Source organism: Daldinia childiae (assembly GCF_008694065.1).
Source record: "Daldinia childiae strain JS-1345 chromosome Unknown Scaffold3, whole genome shotgun sequence".
Classification (NCBI taxonomy): Eukaryota; Fungi; Ascomycota; class Sordariomycetes; order Xylariales; family Hypoxylaceae; genus Daldinia; species Daldinia childiae.
The window spans coordinates 1143022-1164358 of NW_022984644.1; the positions used below are offsets into that span (position 1 = coordinate 1143022).

Sequence of the window (21337 nt, forward strand, 5' to 3'; positions counted from 1 at the left end):
ATGAGAGAACAGACCGAATAATAAATGCCAATGTTAAATGTTGATAACTATCGTAGAGAGCTGTGCCCTCGCCTTGCCAAGGATCCCGGCCAATTGGAAACATGGTATTATGACAGCTTGGACCCTCAAGACCTTGTTCAAAGGTTATCGTGTATCTTGAAGGTAAATATCCCTATAGCTTTACTGATATGAGTGTATAGAATATGAGAATAATGTTTCATCTCAATGTTCAACAGTGTAAGAGGAAGAATAATTTTCCCTATTCGAGATACATTTCACTCGGCTCAACATAGGCTATTAGTGCCTGGCTGCGATGAGGATGCGGCTGATCTTCCCTTCCATAGGAGACGAGACAGATTGCTAGGAAACCAGTTGATTTAGATAATGAGGTTATTATGGTATGCTAGTAGCTTAAGCCTATCCGTCTAGCGTTAGATCTTTTTATTCAAGGCCGTGAAGCTCGCCATCTATAACCAAATCCTCAGGTCCAGTATGATACTAGTATGCTGTCTGTTTTCGTTCTCTTACTTCTCAAGATTTTACTAGATAAATCCCCCTTTACCATAATTTAAGATGAAGTACTGACCTCACAGTTCCGGCGACGCTCGTCCTATCCGTAACTGTCGTGTCTATTAGGGACAGCCAGGCCAAGACAGTGGATCGTGTCTTGACTCGGTCACCCGCGGGGATAATTCATACGCCTGCCGAGAAGCGCCGTACTGATCAAGAAATCGTTGATGATCGACTAGAATGTTCCGGCCTGTGCATCAACTCAGAGCGGCGCAGATGATATCTACGTGCCTGCTGATAAAACGCCACACCAATGAAAAGATAATCGAGGAAGTCGAAAGGCTTTAAGAAGAGGCCAACTAGAATATTCTCGAATGCGTTTCGGCCCAGTCCTGTGCTGACGGAATTCATGTTCCTGCGGAAGATCTAATTTTGCTGCGCAACGTGATAGCCGTCGACCCCGAGACACGCCGAGTCGGCCCATTACCTCCTCATACGCCATTAAGCGCAGTAGGCGGGCTTACGAGACACCGGCGGTGTATAACAACATGGAAAATATGAGACTGGATGATAAAAAGGAAATATATTTACCCAACCTAGTTGTCTAATGGATAGTTATGGTTTATATTATTGCACTAAGGGTTCTCTGAACTAGAGTATCCATTCTGAAGGGAATTATTATAATAGCGTTAATTCATAAACATCCACGAGCAATATCTTGATTGACTAATTGTGTTGATAGTAGGTAGATGTGAATGTTTAATATAGGCATCAGGCACTTCGTAATTCGTATGTTGAAAGATGTTGGAGGATGTTTTAGGCAGTCTTAGTGTCGTAGTCAGAGCTGAAGCCTCGGCACGAAATAGCGAACCCACCTAATAGGTAGGTACCTACATAGTACCATTGAGGGTAGCTGCATGCGGGTACATTCTTTTTATTCCGGAGCTATATCAAATGGCGTCACCGTAGCTTTCTTGTACGACGTTAGTATGTAGGTACCTACCTACCTATATTAGAAGACTTGATGAGTAATTAAATCGCGGTAGGACTATTCCCCCGAATTACCTTCCAAAATACTCCGAAGTAGTAGCACCTGATATACCGGATAAGGTACCTAATGTACCTAGGTAGTGGGCTGCGTTCCCTTATTAAAACCACTGACGCACATCTCTTCTAACATCATTTACCACAAACCACTTTAACCCTTCAAGCGATCATGACGTCGACAGCTGCAGTTATTGGTAGTACAGGCCTTGTAGGCTCTCACATATTGACCACTCTTCTCGGCCTCGATGCCTTTAAGTCAGTTTATACCGTCTCTCGACGACACCCGAAAGCAGAGTCGCCCAAATTAGTCGCCGCCGTCGAGGCCGACACCACCAAATGGGCATCCAATCTTTCCTCCATTACGCCCCCGCCGTCTGTAGTTTTCTCCGCCTTGGGAACGACCAGAGCTCAAGCTGGCGGTATCGCAAACCAGTGGAAAATCGACCATGACCGTACGCTAGAACCCTTTATGCCCTTATGTAGATTCGGTTATAGTAGGCAGGACTAACAAAAGTTGCCAATTGCGCAGTTAACGTCGAACTCGCCAAAGCCGCACACTCCGCCGGAGTCAAAACGTTTATTTTCGTCTCGTCGGCCGGTACGCGCGGTCTCCTTGGCAGCTCTGCTCCCTACTCCAAGATGAAAGTCGGCGTCGAGGACTCGATCAAGTCTCTTGCCTTCGACCAAGCGATCATCCTACGACCGGGCCTGATTCTCGGGCAGCGCGAAGTCGAGCACACGGGTGGGCCACTGCTCAACACCATCGTTCGCGGCTTAGGAAAGATCACCCAAGGCGCGCAAGACTTCTGGGGTCAGGATGCGGAGGTTATCGGACGCGCTGCCGTTCGCGCTTCCGTGCTGGCCGCCGAAGGCAAGGCGCCGAGCAAATATTGGGTTCTGGAGTCATCTGACATCCTCAAGCTCGGACGAGACGAGTGGAAGGCTTAAGAAGGATGTATAGGATAGTTATACCTTTTGTTTTGGGACATGGAGTCTGGCGCATGGGCGATAGGGAGATTGGTTTGAAGAGATAGGAAGGAAGTTGAGAAATAATGCACTTATCACGAATGTTATTGCAACCAGGTATATCTGCGGCTCCGTATACTAAATTATTACAGCCAGTTTCTTGGTAAAAGAAAAATGCAATACTCTTGGCTTATCGTACTCCTGTCGTATAGCGTCTCATTGGGTGGTAATACGATGACCGCGGGGACTTCGATATAGTCTCCACAAGATCTCTCCTTTCTTGTCATAGTGTCACTCACGAATCAAAAGCACATGAGATGCCAAGTTATGATTAGCTAGATTCAATAACTAGATTCGATATTTCGTGCAGTTGTTTGATCCGCCACACACATAGTGGAGGATCTTGTTTGATCTTGCATGAAATCTCCACTACTATAGACTCGAAGGAATTAGTCTAGGACTTATGAGTTTTCCTAAATCATTATTATTCCACCTATGTCTATCATGTGGAAGACGTTGGTAACAGCTACTATGTACCTAATCAGCCTACATCATCTCCTTAGACAAGTCATGTTTCCCATTGGCGGTGAATTATTGAACTTGCAAACATCTTTGTTTGCTATCATTGAACTAAGGTAACTAGCGTTCTAAAATTATTACAACAATCAAGAATCATGAGCGAATAATGTATTGACTATATGGTCTTTGTCACCGAGTAACATATTCTCTTAGTCACGCTCATGAACTAAGGATCAAAGGCGTTTTTTCTTTCTTTCGTACATACGTAGCAATTACCCTCTGGGAAGAATATAAATATCCAAGTAGAGAACCGAAGAACTTGCCCTGGAATTCTTTCTTACTATAGCAATTATGGATACCAAAAAGACAAACAAGAGTTTCTGCAAGAGAGCCGGCAAAACGGTTAAACATGTTATATACATCTTAATCATCGGCACTGTTGGATTTGAGTTTTATTCGTCATGGACTGGTAGTTAAGGAGTATCGTTATGATCTTCGGCTACTAGAGTCTTTGATAAAGCTCCTGGAAAATTCCACTTCGGAGTTTTCTTCAATATACATAATTTCTATCACCACTAACCATGTACATCTATCTTTCCGTGCTAACTGTAGAGTTCGTAATGTTTGCCCTTCGGCCTGGGATTATTTAACAAGGAACCCCCTTTATGAATGTAGAACTGTTATTTTATGCGGACTAGAAGGCTCAGCAATAGCTTAGAAGTATTATATATCGTCTACTAAAGTAAATAATCTTTGCTGATTCTATTGTAAAGGGGTTGTTTATCTAGATCAAAATACGAGAAAATAATATCTCGACGATATAGAACTAACATCTCTACCCGACTTCGTCACTATAAAAGCCTATGACTTACAGTCTCTCCTTTAATTGTCACTTCTTCCCCATAAACGTCTCCACAATCCTCTGGAACGGGACTCTCTTCGGGCCCTCGAGAATCTCAAAGCTCTCCTTAACATGGCCCACGGGAATCTCCTCATCGCCCCTAACCAAGCCCGCCCACGCCTCGTCCGTGAACTGCTCAACGGGAATACCAATATCGCCCTGTCCGATCTTAACAAGCTCCGCCTGCTGCGAATGCAACTCGGTCTTCACGGCCGGCGGTAAAATCTCGATGACCCGGATATGCTGGCTGCCCTCGTCGTGGGAGAGCTGCGCGCGAATAGACCACAGCAGCGAGTGCAGCGCCGCTTTGGTCGCGCAGTAGTTGCCGCACCGCGGTAGCGGGACTAGGGCTAGCCCGGAGGTGACGGCGACTAGAGCCGCGGGTTTCGGCGCGCGCGCTTGCAGGTGCGGTAGCAGGTGCGTGATTAAATACAGATACGAAGTGTAGTTTGTGCCTAGCTCCTGTATCGTGCGGGGCAGGTCGATCTCCTTGGGCTTGGAGAAGTCCAGCGTGCGCTGGATGCCCGAGTTGAGGATCACGGCGTCGATGTCGGGGTACTTCTCGGTGATGCTATGCGCATCGGTTAGCGAGTTGGAATCAACGCGGTCCTGGTCTTATATCGGTAGGTTACTTACTCTTTGGCCCACGCCTCGATCTTGTCGAACTCGGTGATGTCGAATTGCGATCCCGCGGCCTTGTTAGACCCGTGCTTAGCTACGAATGCGTCGAGCCTTTCCTTCCGGCGACCGACGCCGATGACGAAGATGCCGTTGTCAATCATGCGCTCCGCCAGCGCCAGCCCGATTCCGGCTGTAGCGCCGACTAAGAGGACGTTCTTATACAGGAAGGTCATTTTCCTATCTTATTATTTTTCTAAATAGTAGAATCTAAATCAAGTAAGTGGTATCTAGGTATTGGAAGAGTTGATCTCTCCTACATACTAGATATCGATGATGATGGTGAAGTTCTCTCAGTCACCACTAGGAATAGTTACATGGTATATCCCGAGACCTAGAAAATCTATCTCCCCTCTACTTTATCTACTAAGCGCACATTTGCCTGACAAGCTAAAGTGGAATAGACGCGAATGTTACCTCATACCTCATATACTAAACAAAGCGCCTGTTCGGGAAATGCATACGGGACACACCTCAATGCCTCCTATTTCCACATGGTGTCATGGATTGCGCTTGATCTACCTAGGGTAAACCCCACAGCCAAGCTTCGAAATATTAATGATCTACCCCAATGGCATTCTATATCGGCAGCTTGTATTCAACCGTCATTGGCTATGTGATATAGCTAAGGTAGTGTAGTTCTTTAAGGTCGCTGTGCCAAGGCATCTCCCCTGTCAACCGAGACCCATCTTAATTCGGTAGTCGAAATGCCTTCACTACGAATAGGCATTGTAGGATTTCTCGATCTCAGATCTGTGTAACTTGAAATTATCATTATGAAACCATCTTATAGATATTCGTTCATAATTGGTATTTCAAGGTTAGAAATATCCGTGACTTTGAGTCGCTTTGTTTAAATTTCGATATTTCGATATTTCTAGTAACTTCGTTGAGGTTAAAAGTGCTTTAGAGGATAGGTAAGCTCAGATATTTTACTTATAGAAGATGGAGCATAGTCTTGATAAACAGTAGAATGCTTTGAAACGTGATTCAATTATCTTTTCGTGATTTTTTAATAGCCTGAATTGGAAGTACTTAGTATTAATCTCCTAGGTTAAGACGTTCCTAGTTGTTTTAACCCCTCGGTGAACCCACAGCGTTGCTATTTGAGGTTCAGCTCTTAAAATATATTGAAATATTTAGTAGGGTTTCCAGTTACCTGGACGCAATCTATCTCAGGGTCTCGCAGTAGGGAATTATCATCGTGGCTACGTGGCGGTTGCATTATACGCATGTCGTCGTTCTATCATGTCAAAATAGGGAGTTAATTACCTTGGTTTCCAACGTCAGTCCCTAGTCAGATCGTCTAAGCTTTTCGAGATCAATGCCTAGAGGATTATAATATTTCGAATACTATGTAGTTGGCTTTCGAATAGAGAGGTACGAGGCAAAATAAACTTATATATACGTCTGAGTAACTGGCCTCAATATAGTACTGCGAAAAGAACAATTTTTGATCGGTTACATAACCGAGCTTTCGCTATTTACAAGTTGGCAAAGCCAAATAACTTTTTGCCTTGGTCAATTGGTGACCTTTTCCCTGCCTTTACGCAATGCCGAAGAATGCGAGATCATCCTTCTGGTGAACAGGTACAGTGTGGCCAACGCCCGCGGCGCTGTATCCAACGAGCTGCGCTGTCGTGGCGGTGCCATCGCCGTAGATGGTCTGGGTGTATCCGCTCTGGGGAGTGTTGGCGGTGTCCTTGGAGGTGGTAAGACCCAAGACGTTGGACCATTGCTTAAGTGTCTCCTGGTCTGTTTATGAAATTAGCAGTTTTCGCTACGTGTTTCATAGGGTTAGAACGTACAGTTAGGGTATCGCAGGGTGCTGTCAGCGGTGCCGTGCCAGCTGCAGAATATTGGTTAGTTCAAGTAGTCTGAATTTGTTTTCTGACGGTTAGGATTCTTCTTACACTAGAACTCGGGGACGAGCACCGGTGTATCCTGGGTAGTAAGATCGCACGAGGTCACCCCATTGAGCAGCAGTCTTGGTGCTCTGTCCGTTGGCGCACTGATTGTTCCATCCCGGGGGGTCCTGAGTGGCAGTAGATCCGGGGACAGCGAAGCATCCGTCTGGCACACCGGAGTAGATGGATCCTGCCTTGAAAACATCGGGGTAGGCTCCGAGAAGGACGTTGGTCATCATGGCACCGGAACTGGTTCCAGTGACATATGTCCTGTTTGCGTCTCCACCGTATTTCTCTACGGCGTATTTTACCATGTTGGCAATGGTCTGACTGTCACCACCACCATCGTGCTTTAAGGCTATACGGTACGGATTCTGTTAGGAACTTTCTTATCATAGCGATAGATTGGTAGTATAGTAGGAAAAGAAAGGGAGTCGTACTAGCGTCGGAAGCGACATCGAAGCAGCCACCACCAGACTTAGAGTTGGGGTAGATCAAGATGAAACCGTACTGGTTAGCTAATGGCGCGTATTGGGACTCAGAGAAGTATCCCTGAGCTGAACCTTGGCAGTGGTGTACAGCTACGATAATAGGCGCCGGGGTCTTGAGGTTACTGGGCACATACGAGTACATGCCCAGCTTCGTGGGAGTACCGCTGAAGTCATTGACCTTAGTGAGGGATTGGCAACTGCCAAGAGCAACTATAGTTGCGAGTGTCGACAAGACCTTCATATTGCTGGTTATGTACAAGAGCCGGTATTAACTTAGATGTCCCAGTAGTTTCCCTCAAAGAATCACTTAACATCCGGTGGGCGATCCTCAAGGTAAATAAACATTTTGATTCCGTTCATCCTACCTAGGTCAGTCTTGTACACGTCTCATGTGACCACTGCCATTTCCCCGGATGTCTCCTTTGCATGTTCATCCCTTAGGCTAATCTACTAGTTGGTAAATTCATCGTGGCCTGCCTCATTCCGAATTCGGAAAGCGGATCGTTCGGTTAATCAGTAGGTAGCATTGCCCCTGCGGAGAAGTTGGGGAATAGGGATCCAAGTAGCAATCCTGACGCGTGTAAGGCCATTAATATTGAAACATATAAAGTCAAAACGCCGCGACGTTCTAGGTCAAGCCGTTCACACATAAATCTTCTCGGCTAAATACGAAATAATACGAAATAGCTGCTCCCAACGTAGCGTCCCGTCCGGGAGCCTCCAACTTGAATACTAATATTAGCTTACGAAAATAATAGACAACGTATTATTATATTCATTTACTCCACTCGGAAATAGTCTAATTCAGCCTCCATGATTATCTCATCTCATAGGATAAAGCGTTTCTTCTGGTTAGCATTGACAACGTAAATGTCTATTCAGGCCCCAGTCTAGGTCTCAAGTCTAGGTTCTCTTGAAGCCAATCTCTCCACTGTTGATCCTTCAGAATAGATCGAACTCTGGCCTCGAGCCATTCCGTGTTGCCCCAGAAACCCCATGAAGCCTGGAATCTCAACCAGTCAACTAGCGCAGTCTCCCAATGCCGAACAAATAGACTCCAGCCGTATTCCTGCTTCCGTCCTTCAGCGTCTTTAAAGCCATTGGTTAATTTTGAATGATAGTATGCAAGGAGCATTTCTTCGCCCTTGCTCATCGGGAGCTCATTGGGGATATTACTCTCTTCGTCTATAAGTAATTCTAACGGAACTGAACAAGTAAATAATTTAGCGAGATCGCAGGCACCTAACCCGAGACCGACATATTGAAAATCGAAAAATGCGACCCTATGACCGGGCTCAGTTGTAAACAAGTTCTCGGATTTGACGTCCCCATGGATGATGGTTTCATACTCTCGGCCACGTGGGATTAGAAAGTTAGCCACCATCTCGGAGATGGACTGTCCGCCCGGAGTGACTGGTGTACAGAGCGTAGACCACTCCGAATCCTCGTCTTCGGCAAGGGCAGCATATTCTGTACGGCGAGTGGCGAGATATGTATACCCTCCATTAAGCCATAACTTCTTCCCAGAGTCATCTCCATTCCGTCGTCTCTCGGCTTCTTCAAGAGGGGGTCGCAAGTATTCTTGCAGATTTCTGGACACCAATTTCCGACTGGCTCCGTGGAAATTAGAGAGCCAATCTAGTGCAGCATAGACCTGCTTCTCATTGAGTTCTGACCTCTTCTCCCCGGCAATGGGAAATTTAGGTCTCAGGTCAGACATGACTACAAGAAAAATGGGTTAATTCTCATTCATATCAGGAAGTACAAGGCGCATATAGGAAGTCATATGACGAGTCGTGCAGTAGGAACAATTTATAGAAAGCTGCAGATAAGTGAAAGTGTATTACGTACTTGTTGCTGTTAGACCTTGGAGCGTCTCAGCGCCAGGTTTCCCATGAGACTCTAGTGTCGTAGCAATACAGTGAGCTACGGCGGTGTCCTCCTCTAATAACGGGGCGACGGAGCTGTAAAAGTATTGCTCAACTCCATAACTCATTAGTTTTCGTAAATGGCCTTCATCTTTCAAATCCAGATTTCCCTGCGGGGGCGCGATGTATTTGAGGATCAGAGGAAATAGTTCTTCGCTCTTAATATTAGGAATGCCAGGACTACATATCCTTCGAAGTTCGGCCGCCGCTTCATCATTAGTAGCTCGAGCTTTGACCTCATATATGTATCCGTACCCTGCCCATAATGTTTGCATTTTCCTACACGAGACTAATTCAAGAGAGTGCCATGACAACATGATGGCAGCCACGCGCTCGGGCTCGATTTGATTCTGAACAACATGACGCATGGCTATAGCCTTGAAAGCTGAATAAATTTGGATTTATAAGTCTGATGATAGAGTTGTCGGTGAACTTAGATTTGGAAGACCCGTAAATATCGACTGTGCTTCTTTTCTTGCCGGGCCGGTAATATTGCTAACAGCTGCTGACTGGCGTATAAGCCACCTTAACCCCTTTTTACGTCTCTTTAGTTACACATTATATCGATAGGAATACAAATTCTATATATCATTAATATGTTACTTAATAAATAATGAATCCTTATGAGATTAAGAAGATTATAGTCATGCTAGAAGCCATTCCCTTGGTCCTATTCACATTAACTGTCCAGTAAGTGCCTCTTATAATGAAATCTTCACCCTTGGTTTATGTATCCTTAGTCTGCGACCATAACCATTTTGCTTTGAAACGCGGTAACCCGCCCATCCAAAAAATGAGGCCTACGGTTGCTATTGTGAGCGGTGCCGGGATCGCTATGGCTAACCAAGCTTCTTGTACAAGCACTATACTAAGAGCTTTGCCCGGTGTGTCTGTCTCTCGAGTCTGGACAAGGTTGGAGCCAAAGAAAGCCTATAAGATTAGCTTCTGCATGTCTTTCTTAATATTTCTAGTACGAGAACCTACCAGCACAATACTCGTAGGTAGGTAAAGGGTTGTCATAATAGTCAAAGCCTTGAGTAGCTAGAATCCTTTGCGGATTGCTTCAATACCTGGGCAATCTGATCGTTTGAGTTCGCCTGCTCTCTAGACAATTGGGTCAATAGCTGTGTTTGAATGCGCTAGATTTCATCGTGACGGAAATCCAGAATTTTCCCAAGCTATTGAATAGTTAGTGGTTCCTCATCGGTCATATAATCCTAGAGAATATCTTACAAGTCGAAGTGCCCCTTCTGAGCGCTGAAGAATTGCTTCTAGGGTCCGCTTATAGCCGACAAGCTCCTCCTCTAGAGCCTCTAATCACGTAAGGGTGTAAGTTCCAAGGATATGTTAGATAGTCAAGCGACATGTCTACAACGATTTTGACATCCGCGCACTATGCTAATATTGGAATCCAATACCCCCTTAGCTGTTATGATATCCTGGCGGTATCGCTCCAAACGCTGACAATCGGAGAAACTCACCGAGAATCTACTTTGGACCTCTATTCCGACTCTCGTGATATGCTTTGTTTTGCTAGAGACACTCTTAGTTATATGTCCGTGGAAATTGATATGGAAGCATACCAACTCTTTGCACGTGGATTGGATATGATCAATATAACTCCAGCCATGTGCGGGAGGCTGTGAAAAGAATAGACCCATGCAGATAGAGCGACTGTGTATGAGGATGACGTTCTTTTTCCAATTTTCTTTTTGGGTTATTCTAGTAGCTCTTCGATTTGAGGAGATGGCTGTATCAGCATCCAAGTTGAGATTGACGTTCCCGGCTTGGTCTTTTGTAGATCCCTGTATGTCTAAGTGACCAAGGACGGCCCTGGGCTCGGCCATTCTGTTGGAAAAATCTACAATATAACAGAATTCTATGCTAGTAGTCAGCAAAGAAAAACTGGTAGGTAGATAGTAGTTGTTCGGGGTGTCTATACCATCTGCCGTTGATGTCCCACCACGGCGCCAGCGGTATCCGGAGACCTCCCGACAATGGTCATCTTCTCGATACCCAAATGTTCTAATGAAGTCGACAAAGTATGAATGCGGTTTTCAGTCGATCATAAATAGTCTCAAACACGGCTGCAGTTACTGAAAGGCGACTCCACGTATTGTATTGGCGAATAATGCTAAACTATGTGAGGAGTAACTCAGGTTGGCATAGAGGCGCTCATAATCTTACATGAATAGCTCACCCTCATACTTTGCTAGATCCTATATTATTCAAATAATCTTAGTTGTAATATTAGGTAGATACGATTTCTGAAGGTGTACTAACTGGAATATCAATAGACGATGTTACTCCAGAAATCACGGTTGGTGAAACTAACAGTATCTTGTTAGCAGGAGCACTGAGTGATCTACGGAACCAGTTACTCGGGCTGATACGTTTGAGGCTTTGGCTAAACTCGATAAACTCAAGTTTATTTTATCTTTCTTTTCGAAAAGCCAGTCCGTTTCGTTGAACAGTCTCAGACGATCAAGATTACGATTATCAGGAAAAGCTGAGCCTTGCCACTTTGTGGATAGGACGTCGGCCTCAGGTACTGTCGCTGACATGACTGAGATGTGAAAGTTATACGTCCAGTTCAAAACGAATTGTTAGATTGCTCAACTTAGCTATATAGCCTTGCCTTATTATGATACATATTGCAGCCTACCTACCTACGTCCACTTTAATAGAACAACCTAGGCGTCAATTTCAAATTAATGGAAGCTTCAGAGCCTGCATGATGGAATATACCATGTGAGGTAGGCAATGCATAAAGTACCTAGGTACGTAGTATTTGGAGATAACAAAAGGATCCTACCTTTGGTACCTATTAGAGAAATTCTTACTTTGATGAACTAAGCGCCAAGATATCGGGCACCCTGGCACACAAGCCTGACTCTGAAGGGATCTCCCCAAGGATCGACACCCCTTCCCTAAAATCTGTCTTGGTATACCTATCAGCCTTGAGCCTCGCCTGCTTGCTCCCATCATCCTTCAGCTCTACATCGGCTTCCATGGACAACAACTCAGTGATAGAAATTCTGAACGGCAGATATGTAGATAGGAAGAAGCTAGATGAGGTTTTAAGCCGGCTATTCGAACAAGGCACATATCAAATCTACGTAAGCAGATTACGGACCCCATCCTCTCAGACCTTGCCTAACGAGACATGTTATTAAGCCAATCGACGACGGAGCGTCTTTACAACTTATTCTCCCTAGAAAACTCCGCCTGGTAAGACTAAGAAGAAAAGCCTGGGTTAGGTACCTATCACCCAACGTTCGCTAAATCATTATTCTAGGCAGAGAAAGAGGAGTTCCGACAATCGCCTCAGGCCGAGTAGGTAGTAAAACGATGACTAGCCTACGTCTTTCGCGAGAAATCTTCATCGATATAAAACGGGAGGTAGAAGCATCCAAGGCGATTGGCGGCTTAGCACACTTTGTCCCAAACAAAAGTTTTACGATGCTATTACGCAAATATGGAAAAGTCGAGGCTACGATCTTGTGAAGGACATGATCGCAGCAACCTACCGGGAGAATGATTTCTTGGTGGGGCGGCAACAACTAGAAGACATAATAATACCGGGCGGCCTGAAAGTGTATATTGCCTTCATATTAGCGGACGAGGAAAAACTACTACCTAAATTGGTAGCCTCTGGCCAAGGCCTATGGAAAGATGATATGATAGTTTTTCTCACTCGCCATTCGGACGTAGTGGTACCTTTGCCAGAAGCTCGACGGCGTATCCTTACCGAGAAACTGAGGCTTCTCAGTGCTCCAATCCTAAAAGAGAACAATTTTGGGCATTTTCACTCCTCGCAGCCCCTTCCATTCCTCGCAGTAGCAGCTGCCAGAGGTCGTGGCCAAAATAGTGACACGACTGAGGTCATGGTACCATATGAGCACGTTGAGTTTTCTTCTACAGAAAGTAGCCTCAAGGCTCTCATTGAGCAGACCCAGGAATCAGGGAATTGTGAGTCTTACTACAACAAGCCGATAAAACGCGTAAAGCTTGTCCGTAAGACGATGCAGTATAATAAGAGAGTAGAGATGGAATTTAGAATACTAAGGGGCTTGCCAAAACATGATAGCCTTTAGATTATTCTATTCCTATGGAACATACGAAGACGATCCTGAGACCTTGAAAACACTACATCTCCTATTTCCTTACTACGACATGACACTCGAAAGGTTTTTGAGAGGCGAGCTACTTGAGGAATGGGACGCGATTGACCTTATCAGTGCATATCACGGGCTCGTCGATGGACTCGCAGTATTCAGCGAGACCAAGTCGCCGAATCCGGAATCAGTTGTACCAGGTGTTGGTACGCATAACGACATCAAGCCTACGAACATTATGGTGGACACAGAGGCGAAGAAGCTGGTTTTGATCGATTTCGGCGAAGCTACAATCAAAACCATCACTACTAGTATTCAAGATCGCTCATCTGAGTTTAGAAACTCATACCTAGCTCCAGAAGCTCTGCTGTCTTCCACGCCTTCTAATGGGCCTAAAAGGGACATTTGGGCTATAGGTTGCATATTCGCCGAGATCATTGTGTGTTTGAGCTCCCCTGGTAGGGCACAGCAAGCCCTTAACTCCTTTAGAAACAACCGAACGCCGCCTAAAGGGAGTTACGACCTATTTTTTCATTTCCCAGACCAGAATGACCATCGAAAGCTCCATCCTCATGTGGACTCTACCTTTACGGGTTTATTAGGCGAGCCTTTGACCACTACACTTATCAAAAGCTGCATACCAGTCGCCCGGAAACTCCTGGAGGTTGACCCAAGTGAGCGACCTGACGCGAGGAAGGCCGCAGAGTTGCTCCAAGAGCTAGTATCACGGACCAGCAATAATACCATAGCAGGTGAATGCGGGAATTCCGTGAATATAAGACCCAGGCCATTTCCCGATAAAGCAGGGCCAGGAAAACAACCAAAGTGCGGGACATTTAATGAGCATTCTAGCACTCCCCCTTCGAGACACGACGCGTTGGACAAGAATATACCACTTCATATTAGAGTCGGTTAAGAAGCAGGCAAGCATTCTAGAACGGCGCGCTGGCGAGGGTCGGAACTTAGGATCCAGGCCGACTTTCTTTTCTGGACGTGCAAAAGCATTATGGAAACAATCACGGACCTACTGTATCTCTAGGTGGGCATCTATGGCATCTTCAAGTTTGATCTTATTCTACAACGATTCAGGTGATCGTAGGTCCGACTTGGCTGAAATCATATCTATCGTCGCGGCACGTATTCTAAAGGATGCTGAATATCAAGCACTCGACCATTACGCCACCTATTACTTCTGTGACAGCGCGGATAGTGTAGTCACAGATAAGTGTGCCTCTATAGCTTCCACTCTCTTGGTACAATTACTGAATCAATGCGGTGATTCTAGCCATTCAAGCGAGGTCGCGGAAGCTATCAACTCGGGCGAAACAGCTAGAATCATGAGCGTTTTTGCCGATATATACAGCAGGGTACCCAATTCAAAGGTTATTATTATCGTTTTAGATAGGTTAGGTCGGGGTAGCAGGAGCAGAGATGGGGAACCAGTCGTTGGTCAGACCGCGGACATGGTATGTTTGCTAGTCAAGTTGGTCCGCGACAATATCAAGAATAGTTCCGACAGTGCTCCGATAAAACTGTTTTTAAGTATCCCTTTCGCAAAATGGTATAAGAGGTTTAGAGAAGGATGGGGTGTAAACGCGATAGAGATGGTTCCAATGTGCAATCTAATGACGATAAATTCGGATTTGATGAAAGATTTTGGCAAAATAGCCCTCTACCTTGGTGGATGAGACTAAGTACCAAAGGAGGAGTAATATAACCACAACAACTACCTAGTTAGATAATGTCTAATCGGTCAGTTGAAATAACCTTCATCCAGTGTACCTTAGGTAGTTATCTGTCTATCAATCCAAAATAAGGGGTCGAACCTAGCTGGAAGGCCCTCTCTTATCTTACCCCTATTCGAAGCTAAACTCACTGTCTACATCACTCTCTGACGACGAAGAGTCAATATACGCTTCTGTAGCCTCACCATCGATATATTCCACTTTTTCATCTGGGGATAATCTGTTGAATTTGAAGTATCCAAGTCGTGAAAAGTACTCAACCCTTTGATGAAAGCCTGGCTCCTAGCGAGGATCTCATCAAAGTGCTCTGTTTTGATGACGATCGTATCGTTGTCGTCGATGATGTGGGAAGCATTCATTCTCACCTCCGGGATGAGACTATTCAGACGCCTTTTTTCCTCCTTTAAGCTAGCGCTTTGGTCTGATTTCCCTTCGACTTCTTCAGATCCTTCTTCAGATTCAGTAGTGTGCTTGCAATCTCGTTGACTTTACTTTCTCCTTCTTTCTGCTTTTCGACAAGTCTATCAAAGACTGCGAGGGCTGTAGCTTCCCTAAAAGCAAAATTGAATACGGCGCCCATCCACCAAGGTTGTGCCTCCTGTTCTTCACGATCATGAGTTGTAGCATTATAGTGGCGTTCCCACCAGGTGTGAACTTCTGGTTGAATCTCTACCTTTGGCTTCCTCGACCCACGCTCAGCAACTAGTTGCTTGACATTCTGTACAGTATATTGCCCATACTTTTGACGCTGCCGCTGAATTCAAATGTGGGTAGAACAGTTGAAGGTGGATTCTCTGAGCAACTGCACCGTCAAAGTCGAGGCTCCGGTTACTCGTTAAGATCATAATTCCAGGGTACCATTCAAGTTGACGAAGGAAAGCGCTGACAATGGCATTTCTCTCAAACGTGTCACTGCCTCGCTTAGCTAGATATGTATCGGCCTCGTCAAGCAAAATCACACAACCCCATCTCTGTCCCCGATCCAAAATCTCAGCTAGGTGTGTCTCAATCTGACTAACAGTACTACCCAGCTCTCCACTTGTAATGCGATACAAAGGCCGTTTTGTGAATGCCGCGAGAGCTTCGGCGGTAAAGGTCTTTCCAATTCCCGAAGGTCCTTGTAAATGTATAATAACGCCTGCCCCTTTACCTGGAACGCTGTCACTCTGGACGGATGTGTCCCTGGCTCTGAGGTGACTTCTCACCGTGGCGAGTAACGCTCTCTTATATCCCCTCGGTAGTTGTAGCTCGGTCCAAAGGCTCCTATCGAAGATGGCGTCCTGCATTGCAGAAATCTCAAAGTTTACCCATTTTCGCGCCGATAATACAAATCCTTTGACAATTCTAGGGAAGAGCATGTAGTTCTCTTTGCTCACTTCTACGCCGGAGGGGGGGCTTCTCAGAGTATCCAATAACGGCGGTCGTATGTTCTCTAGGCGGCTTTTGAAGATCTCGTATTCTAGTGAGTTATCATCATGAATCGTATCTGAGACACTAAACCCGTGGCATTCAGCAGAAACGCGCTCAGGAAGCTCTTCTACCTCTCGAGCATCACCTTGATAAATGACTAGCGAGGTTGAAGAATATGGGCGAAGAACATTCATAAAGTTTGTGATTTTTTTCAACTCTTTTTCGCTGGGGCCAAGCGACAGCCCAGGAGCCTCCAATCCTGCCTGGGACTGATCAATGATTACATCCGATCGATACTTAGCATTTGGTTAGCTTTCAAAGGTATACGGTGTTACGTATAAGAACACCAAGTAGTATTAACCTACCTCCGCCTTTCTTGACTTCTCATCAAGTCCAATTCCCTTCAAATGCTTGACCTCGCCTGCCCTCAACTTAGCATAACATTCGCCTTCCTTGGCTAAACGTACGATCCAATCATCACGCGTTTTCTCTGGGTGAAAATCTCTGCCGGGCTGACAATATTCATATGGGAAGATCTTTAGCTCATGGATATGTCGCTCGCCCTCCCAGCGAGGTATCGTGAAACAACTATCCTCAATGACTATTTTCTTCCCATCCGTATCAAGGTAAAATCCGCGAACATAAAAGGAAGATTCTTTTCCCTTCGACATTCCCTTGGGGAGACTTGTCAAGAGGTGCGGGTCAGTGGTTACGGATTCATTACCGTTGAGTAGTTCCCTACCACCTCCATACTGTGTAACTCTCCAAAGTCGGTGTATATCGGGAAAGGCCTCATCTGGCTCTCTCACGTAACAAACGTCGCCAATGTCGAATAGGAGCCATAGGTGCTCGAAAAGTAGTGTGGTGCGCTTGTGATTCCGGAGCTCATATCGAATTTTGAATAGGGGGCTCAGATACTCTTCAAACAGCACCATTAGTAGTGAAATCTGAGTTCTTTGGTTTTCATCTCGACCAGAAGGTTTGTAGTAATCTAGCTTTGAGTGACCATCCTCCCTGTCTAGGAAAGTAAGAATATCGGCATGGTACCGTATGAATAATTTGAACGGGTAAAGAAACACCAGCGACGCTATTGATAGATCTGGGGCATATGAGTATGCCTTTGGGCTGAAAGTTGTATTTGTAATATTTTCCAGAACTTCCAGCATGTATGGACACCGTATCCTGATCCGACTAGGTAAAACAGTGGTGCCAATTTGGCCGCTGCTGATGGGCGCGCCACCGACAAGTCGACTGACGCCTCTTTTCAACTGGCGCGAACTTTGTAGCACTTCAATGCAATGCACAGAGTCCCTCCTGTTAAAGAATTCTCCTGCTGTGTTATATACTTTGATAGATGGTTCGGGAGTCGAAAGCGCCTCGGGAGAAAGTTTATTGAGATTCTGCTGAATTATGGAAGGGGGTTGGGATATCGCTGGCGATCTTGTTAAGACTTCTTCGTCTTCATCGATTAGCTCATCCTCTACCACGAAATAATTATCGATTCGTTTGGTAATCTTTTTAAGTTGATGCTCTAGTTGCAATACCTTACGGTCAAGATTTCGGATTTCGGTCTTAGGAAGTAAGCCATCATATAGAGGTAGGTTATTAGATAGCAATCCATCGAACAGATTTTTGCGACGAACTATATTCGGAGCTTTAATCTCTGCACTTCCAAATTCCGGATAGGATGGGTTCATGCTGTGATTTTTTGGTGTATATGGCCTAATATAAATATGCGAAAAATATTGAACTGGGCTGAAAGGTTTAGGCTTAGGTAGGCTATGGGTTAGATATTTTTTCTATAGAATAGGTACCTACCTACCTACCTAATGTAAGCATGTAACTTGGAGGGGTAGGTAGGTACCTCATATGCCCGAATGCCTAAGTGTCCAAGTTTACGAGTGTTCTTATAGGATATTAAAAGTGTATAGAAGAACCTAATAAAGCCGCCATGTATTGCATAAGGGCTTACTAACTATGCATTATTACGAATAGGATACTATAAGTATATCGTGATAGTATCTTGCAATACGGCAATGTAGATTATATTTATATAAAAATAAGGCTAGCACCATCTTATTATAAGAATTAGAATATTATCTACGTGCTGTCACTTCATTTCCTACCCCTATTTTCCTTTACCCCTTACGACAAGGTATTATCCCAAATACTACCAATACTAACTCTACTCTCCCACCCTGCCTTCTGTCCATTATCGCTAATGACGCTGTATCCAATGCGCTTCTCCTCACCCTTCCTTAGCAGGAATCCGTTGTGATCGAAAGCGACGATGACATCGTCGGCATCCTTGTCTCCAACGCTGACCCAAGTCCAGATGCTAGTTCCCTTGTCGGCTCGGACCACGAACTCTTTAGCGCTGCTGTCGTACTCTACGCTTACGCCAGGATCAACTATAGCAGCTGAAGCTAACGGCGTAGGAGTGTAGTAATTGGTGTGCGTGAAAGTCTTCGTCGCCTCGCTGTTCGGTGGGGTTCCGGTAGCCGTTAAGTTGGCCACCAGCACGGCCTTACTGGCATCAAAAGACGGGTCTAATTTCAACTTGTTCATGTCTATTCGTGCAAGCAAAGTGGTGTTGAGCGGTCCGATAGTAAAGTCCACGTCTCCCGCCTTGATATCAGTTGTATCAACGTCGAGAACGCTGCCATCCCAACCAACCCAGCTAAGACTTGCCTTGCCCTTCGTCTCTTCCCAGAGGTCGCTCACTGCGTAAATTTCAAGGATGCCGGTGGTTACGTTCCAGAGGTTCGCGACGATGACAGATTGGTAGATGTCCTTGGCGGTATTGTGCAGGATCTTCCATCGGCCCTCGTACTCAATGCTCGACCATGTCGGCGCCTGCCAGATATCCTGAAGCTGCCAGTACAAGCTTCCGAGCTGGCGCTCGGGTCTTCCCGAACCGATACGGTAGAATTCGATCTGGCTCTTGTAGAAGTCGGCTTGGTAAATCTGCGTTGAGTGACACCAGGCGGAGAAATTGGCAATGGGATCTGTCTTCATTGGCGTGGGATAGTATGTCTCCACACCGTTAGTCATTTCAATCATACCTTGGGTCGCCCTCTCGAAATCACTAGTGTTAAGCCCACGGGGAGGTTGGTGGTGGTTCCGGAGCACGATGGTTGAACTGTTGTACCATAGATCTTCTTCATCCACAGCATTCTTCCACGAGTTAATGCTAGGCATACTGGTGAACCCGAATTCAGCTGCGAATCGACCAACAGGATAACTCGATGTGTTAAATCCCTGCCAGATATCGTAGTTGTAGTAGTCAGTGTTTCCGTAGATTTCCCCGGGCGTAGCATTCATATATCGCTCGATAATTGGCCTCGGGTTGCTGTGATTGAGAGACAAATATCCGGTATTCGCACTACTCGACATATAACTAATACTACGGGTGTTTCCGAAGACAGCGGGGACCAACGTGTCTAAGAATAACATCTCGAAGTCGTGCTTATAGTGATCGAGCTCATCTGGTGCAATTATTTGGAGAATAAGAATCATCAAGAGCAGGATCTCGTTATTACCGGCCCAGAGAGCTAGCGAAGGATGGTGGTTAACACGACGGACATTGTACACGGCTTCCACGCGAGCGTTCTCGAGGAAGTCCGGGTCAACGGGGTAAAGAGCATCGCCGTACTGGAACTCAGACCAGAGGAAGATGCCCATCTCGTCTGCAATGTCGTATATGAAATCAGGTAAATATGCGCCGCCCGCCCAGACACGAAGCATGTTCATATTTCCAGCGACTACCGCATTAAACATTGTCCGGATCTTCTCTGGAGTTACTCGGGGCCAGAAGGTATCTGGCGGGATGAAATTGCTACCCTTGGCGTAGAATGTTTGGCCGTTGACCTCGAAATGCCAGTGGGTACCTGGGGCCACTCCTTGGGCTATCTCCTCGTCCGTGACTTCGCCCATGTTCATAATGATCGTTCTAAATCCAGAGCGCTTCACTACTGAGGCCAGAGTCTTGCCCGACTCAGATACTACATCGACGGTAATATTGTAAAGGTTCTGCGCCCCCAGTCCGGTCGGCCACCATAACTTGTAGTCCTTGGCGTCCAGAACAACATTGCCAGTGATCACGTCTCTATGATTCTCCACGTCTGTCAGGTCACCGCTGCTAACCTCCTTTTGAGTAGCAAGGTCGAAGATCTTGTAGTTCATGGTCGCCCCTTCGGGCACGGTGCCGATTACATCAATGCTGGCGTTCAAGACCCAATTGGCATTCTGGTCAGGGGGAAGAAGGTTCAATTGACCCTCGCGATAGAGGTCGAATATCGAGTTGCGAACATGGACCTCCTCCTTTTGAAGTTGCACGATCCATGCCTTCTGCCAGATACCTGCCGGGGCGAATGCTGGGCCCCAATCCCAGCCGAAATCCGACTGCTCCTTTCGGATAAACTGGCGGTTCCCGAATTCAAACTCAATCTCAAGACCAATAGGAGGGCCTTCAGGCCAAGTAGGAGCCCCAGGTAGAGCAGCAAGCTCATTGGCGATTCTAGGAGCACTACCAAATTCAACAAGAAGCTCGGGAGAATCGGAACTACAGCCGGATAAAATATCGGTGACGTCGAAGAAGTATTGGCGGAACTGGTTATTTGTGTTCGCAACAGATTTGGAACAGAGGCTAATATTTGCAAATGTGTCGAGACCGTTAAACAACAAGAAAGTGCTCAGACCTTCCTCTTTCGATAATCCAGCGACTTGAGCAGTGTAGTTCCAGTCGGCCATGGCAACCCATCGTAGGTCGAAGTCGTTTAGCCCATGGTATGGGTCATCTATGATTTTCGCGGCAAAAAGGTCCAGGTGAGTCTGCGAAGGGACCTTACCAGGAACCGAGATATCCTTTTCGTCGTTCGTAAGAGTCCAATCTACGTCGGACAAGTCGACGATGTTCGCGGCAGCAGCCACAGCTGCCGATGCGATGAGGTGGGCGAAGCGCATGTCGTCCGGTGTCGTGTTTAGAACGAGCTAAGTAGTTGGCAGTGAGCTCTGAGGACATAAGCCATAACTGTAGGGAAACGCTTAGGCAGCATGGCCTTTATATACCTTTCAACCGAGGCTCGAATCCCACAATCCTGTCAAGACGGGCTCGG

General features: G+C 45.9%; 5 protein-coding genes across 5 annotated transcripts; 1 reads left to right on the plus strand and 4 right to left on the minus strand.

Annotated features, from left to right (window-relative positions):
• Positions 1-1726: 1726 nt before the first annotated feature.
• On the plus strand, positions 1727-2505 carry GL218_03050 (Protein fmp52-2, mitochondrial; the record flags this gene model as incomplete). Its single annotated transcript, XM_033579593.1, has 2 exons — positions 1727-2009; positions 2087-2505. The coding sequence occupies 2 exons, from the start codon at positions 1727-1729 to the stop codon at positions 2503-2505; spliced, it is 702 nt and encodes a 233-aa protein (XP_033436545.1).
• A 1426-nt stretch (positions 2506-3931) lies between these two features.
• On the minus strand, positions 3932-4797 carry GL218_03051 (putative oxidoreductase DltE; the record flags this gene model as incomplete). The annotated part of the gene is made up of 2 exons (XM_033579594.1): positions 3932-4514; positions 4580-4797. The coding sequence occupies 2 exons, from the start codon at positions 4795-4797 to the stop codon at positions 3932-3934; spliced, it is 801 nt and encodes a 266-aa protein (XP_033436546.1).
• A 1370-nt stretch (positions 4798-6167) lies between these two features.
• On the minus strand, positions 6168-7260 carry GL218_03052 (Acetylxylan esterase A; the record flags this gene model as incomplete). Its single annotated transcript, XM_033579595.1, has 4 exons — positions 6168-6376; positions 6430-6470; positions 6535-6886; positions 6969-7260. 4 exons carry the CDS (start codon positions 7258-7260, stop codon positions 6168-6170), a joined length of 894 nt encoding a protein of 297 aa, XP_033436543.1.
• Positions 7261-7893: 633 nt separating this feature from the next.
• GL218_03053 (uncharacterized protein) lies at positions 7894-9315 on the minus strand (the record flags this gene model as incomplete). The annotated part of the gene is made up of 2 exons (XM_033579596.1): positions 7894-8741; positions 8871-9315. The coding sequence occupies 2 exons, from the start codon at positions 9313-9315 to the stop codon at positions 7894-7896; spliced, it is 1293 nt and encodes a 430-aa protein (XP_033436544.1).
• A 9050-nt stretch (positions 9316-18365) lies between these two features.
• Positions 18366-21185, minus strand: GL218_03054 (Beta-mannosidase A; the record flags this gene model as incomplete). Its single annotated transcript, XM_033579597.1, has 1 exon — positions 18366-21185. One exon carries the CDS (start codon positions 21183-21185, stop codon positions 18366-18368), a length of 2820 nt encoding a protein of 939 aa, XP_033436550.1.
• Between the last annotated feature and the right edge of the window lie 152 nt (positions 21186-21337).